At 44.7% G+C, this 4,575-nt stretch overlaps 2 protein-coding genes across 4 annotated transcripts in view; one reads left to right on the forward strand and one right to left on the reverse strand.

The window, feature by feature from the left end:
- The window catches only part of Tor1aip1 (torsin 1A interacting protein 1), a 30,851-nt gene extending 28,509 nt beyond the window's left edge, over nt 1-2,342 (reverse strand). Inside the window, exon 1 of one of the 3 annotated variants that reach the window (XM_005363897.3) lies at nt 1,608-2,342. In XM_005363897.3, coding sequence (XP_005363954.1) covers nt 1,608-2,076 — 469 coding nt within the window. In that variant the 5' untranslated portion in view covers nt 2,077-2,342. The remainder of the gene's footprint in view (nt 1-1,607) is intronic. The other 2 variants (XM_005363898.3, XM_013352524.2) reach the window with 2 other exon arrangements.
- The window catches only part of LOC106143704 (torsin-1A-interacting protein 2-like), a 36,589-nt gene continuing 33,706 nt past the window's right edge, over nt 1,693-4,575 (forward strand). The window contains exon 1 of the mRNA XM_013352526.2: nt 1,693-1,764. The gene's annotated coding sequence lies outside the window, so the exon portion shown is untranslated. The remainder of the gene's footprint in view (nt 1,765-4,575) is intronic.

A 4,575-nucleotide genomic window follows, 5' to 3' on the forward strand; every position in this document is an offset into this window, starting at 1 on the left:
TCGAGACCAGCCTGGTCTACAGAGCTAGTTCCAGGACAGGCTCCAAAACCACAGAGAAACCCTGTCTCGAAAAACCAAAAAAACAAAAAAACAAACAAAAAAACAAACAAAAAAAAATTAAAACAAACAAAAAGCAAAACCACACAAGCCAGGCGGTGGTGGTACACGCCTTTAATCCCAGCACTAGGTGCTACCTGGTCAACAAAGTGAGTTCCAGGACATCTCCAAAGCTACAGAGAAACCCTGTCTCAAAAAAAAAAAAATCAAAATTGATGAGGATTAAACAGGTAGAAGAAATGTTTAAATCCTTTAAAAATGTCCCAAAAGGTAAAATTTATTTAAGTACAGGAGGCTCTTAGGGAGAGTCAATAAAAAGTAATACAGTTACATTGCCTCCCATGTGCAAAGAACTGTCTCAGATTTTGAGATAGAATTAAACTAAGTACCTAAATTACTATGAGGCATACATGACAGGTTCCTGATTTTCAAGAAGTTTATCATCTTAAAAGAAACACTACTAACATATATAAGAAAGAAAGTGTCATGTTGCATTCACAAGGATGTACACATCTGTAGCATAAATAGCCCCCAAATCAACAGGTCTTCAAGTGTGTCAGGATTTTAGGGGCAAGGAGGTTAAACCTGCGAGCTGTCTATTGTGCTCCAAGCTGAATATTCACTACTTTTATAGATCTATCAATGTCTACTACCAGCTATGTCATTCCATTGTGACTCAAACGCTCCAAATTTTACCTCACAGGTGATTTTCATGGGACTTACTGGGAACCACTTGTGACAACTCAGTTATATCTGACATCAGGGTGTGGAAGGATGTCTTTAAGGAAATTTGATTCACTTGTGACTTAACTAAAACTCAGTACACACACTGTCGGCAGTTGGTGGTTCACTTAGAAGAAACTTCCCTAATTAAAAGAACTTTGTTTTATTTCGGTACTTTGTCGGTCTTGATTTGTTTAGGTACTTGAGGTTACAGGGATGGCCTTCAAACGGGGGCGGGGTGGGTAGAGACCACCACACTTGGAGTAAAGTCACAAACCAATTCATTAAGGTCGGCTATTCTTCGTAGCATCCGCCTAGAAAACAAATCTTTTCCCCAGTTTTGCCGGGAAGAGAAATAGACTGGAAAGTTAACTTAAAACCATGATTCTCTGCTTGGGACTCGGTGGCCCGAGATTAAAAAAAAAAAAAAAAAGGAAATGGAAGTGTGGAAGTGGCTTCGATAGAAGCCTTCGCAGGGGACGGAAACGAAACCGAACCTAAAGTAATTTTGGATTCCCGAAATGGCTTAATCGCCGACCCTAGCAAAGGCCAGCAGAAAGAGGCGACCTACACTCCCCTAAAGTGACAGGGCAGAGCTCCCCGTATCCGCTCCGCACCACCATCTTTCCCCGGGTCAGTGCGTCCCTCCCTCCTGAGGGTCCGGGTGGACTCAGCCCCGGAGTGCGCGCCCAAAGGGCCGCGGCCACCCCTAGCTAGACGACGGGGCCGGACTCCACGGGGGCGCTCCTCCCGCCGGCCCTGCCCGTGAACGCCACTGCGCACGCCCGGGAGCTGGCAGCTGAGACTGTTATCTCCGCCGTCCTCACCTGAGGACTCAGAGTCCCGGAACCCTCGCCTGCTCGTGGTCGGAGACGCCTGCGGCTGAGGCTGCTGTGAGAACTGTTCAACCCGGGCCGCCCTTCGCGTCTTCATCTCCTCGGCTTCCTGGGGTCCCCGCCGCCTCCGTGGTCGAGACCGAAGATTGTAAGCGCTTTCTCTCACTTCCTCTTTCGCAGAATCCGGCCGGAACTTTTCTGGCGGGGTTCGTCTTCCCCCCGGGGACCTTTCTTTGGCAACCCGGGGCTCGAAGTCGCCGTACACTTCTGGCGGCTCTTCTGAAAACCTCACTTCCCGTCGTCCGGGGCGCGACGGATGCGTTCCGTACGCAGGCGCGTCACTGCTGTCGCCATTTTGAGGGGCGAGCCTCCGCCTTAGTTCCCGGATGGGGGCTCTGGGCGTGACGTCGATGGCCCATCCTTCCCCCGGCCCCTCGGTCCGCCTCCTCTCTCCCTCCATAATTGTTTACGTAGCTGTTAGTCCGTTGTGGGGTTGGCTTTGCCGCGGGTAGAATCCCCTGCAGGTGGTGGCGATGGCCTCGGGGAGGTTGTCGTAGTGGTCAGGGAGGTAGTTGAGAGTCGCCGGGACCGCCGCCTGCGTCGTCGCTAGTGTGCCACAAACCAGCCTCTGGGCCCATGGTGTGTCCTGCGGGCTGTGGGAGAGGCAGTGCCCTAGCTGGGTCAGCTGCTGTGGGTCACTCCCGCCTCCTGGCTCGAGACACCAAAGAGGAGGAGAAGGCGGAGGAGGACGTCGTTGTCCTTGGCCTTGAGGGAGGGGAAAGGTGGGGGCGACGAGGAGGTGGTGGAACAGGTGGCCCGTGCCAACTGTTGGTGTCTCGTTGCCCCCTCCCCGCCCCCCCGGAGGCGCTCGCTGGTCCCGGGTCCCAGAGGCTCTGGGAAAGGGCGAGTTTCTCTTGATCCCAAGCTGTTGCGCAGTTTTCCAGTTACTCCTTCTCCGAAGTCCCTAGGAGGAGGAATGATCGGAGATATTTTTGCATGTCATCTTACAGCGAAAATTATAGTATTAAGCACCCCCAGTTTAAATTTTTAACTCACTCACGGGCCCTTTAAAATAGTGCTGAGTCATACTCGTTAGGTGGATTTCCATTTTTGAAGCGTAGCCTAATTTAAACCTTATTCCTGAAGTTTGACATGGAAGTTCTGTTCCAGCAGCACGGTTGGGAAGACTGCTGCCTTAGGCACAGTGTAGATGAACAGGTACCGGAATAAAAGCAGTAGTACGATTTAGACGGCCATTTTACTTCGATTCTGGATGTGGTATTTCTGCCTTTCATTTATTAGAGTTTCTGCATTCACAGACTATGAAAACATGGACAAAACTGTCTCAATTTTGTATACCATATTTACACGTATAATCCAGAGGTTTATAACTAAATTTAGACAAACTGAAGGAAGGTCAACTTACTTGTAAATCTGAGTTACTATTAAGAGAAATTCTGCTACACTCAAATACATAGCATGTCTCCTTGGAGAACTTTCTATGATATAAATGAATAGACACACCCACTCCCGCAAGTGCTGGGGACTGAACTTGGGGCCTCAAGCTTACTAGGCAGGTGGATTACCAATAAGCTGTATCTTTAGTCCTAAAGAAATCAATTTTAAGTTTTTGTTTGGAAGCCAATTAACAATGATTTTGAAAAAAATTGTGTTTCCTTTTACAGTATTTTAAATAATGACCTTAAATTGTTGCTCAAACTTACGCAAATTCTCAGTTATTGAAATTTTCACTGGTAGTTCATAAGTTTGGTCACCAACGCAAAGAATTAGATGATTTAAAGTCAGGCAGGAAATCCTTCTTGGAGCTTTGTTTAGCAGTGTTTATTATATACGAAGAAATACAGCCAGAGAAATTAGACTGTCCCCAAGCTCACAGAAATCTGCCTTGAACCCCCAAGTGCTAGGAACTAAATAAAGGTGTGGCTCACTATATCCAGCCCACATCTTTTTTAAAAAAATCTGTTTAAGGAAAAATGAAAGTGATACTTATTCATGGCAGCCTGGATGATTTGTGAGACTTTTTTTTTAAATATCAGGCTTGTGTGTTTTCAGTAATGCTTTCTTTGTAAATTTACACAATTATCAATCATAAAAATTCTTTCATACATGTACAGCATTAAAAGGATGTAAATTTTATAGTATTAATATTCTAAGCTCATATTATGCACTGTGTGTGTGTGTGTTAAGAGTCTCTTTAAAACATTTACCACAGATGACTAAGGAAATATGGGTGCTGGCTTGTAAAACTCTGGTTTGGAGGATGCATTGAAAAAGAAAGTGAAGAGGTTTTATACATAATTGGTCAATCAGAGAAAATGAGAGGTTACAAAGATTATTGGATAATTGGCATGCATGTTATTTTGAAATAAAAACCGCTTATAAACGGCTTATGAATAGCTTTTTAAAAGAAAAAATGAGAATGTTAGTTTAGAGGCAGGTAGCGTTAGCATTGACATTAACAGATATTTGCTTAGGATTTTCCTTCTTGTCTAGGTTATAGGAATGAATCATCTTAACTCTGGCTTCTGCCACCCACTCCTAGCAACTCTGCAAACACCAAACTTTGATTACTGTCAGTTAAAGCCAAATTCTTGTCAAACCAGATATTCTGCTATAGATGTTTTCCAATCTCTTTTGGGCCACCCTTGCATACTAAAAGAGATAGCATTATAAACAGTAGACTTCATTTCCAGTAATATAAGAGATTTTTCTGGGCCATCAGTGTGGCAATCTGAGCTTTGAACTTTAAACAGTTTCTTTGGGAATTTGGGAAATGTCAAAAAATGAAGAGTTTTACTGAGAGAGTTTGCCATATATTAGGGAATATAGATACACAAAAGGTGAAATTGAAATTAATGACTGGCATTAGCTCATGTGTAGCTAACAGTGTATCTAGAAATCATGTGCTCTTTATGTTGGCTTTCTTTTTTTTTTTTTT

This window comes from Microtus ochrogaster (genome assembly GCF_000317375.1).
Source record: "Microtus ochrogaster isolate Prairie Vole_2 chromosome 6 unlocalized genomic scaffold, MicOch1.0 chr6_random_2, whole genome shotgun sequence".
NCBI classification, from domain to species: domain Eukaryota; kingdom Metazoa; phylum Chordata; class Mammalia; order Rodentia; family Cricetidae; genus Microtus; species Microtus ochrogaster.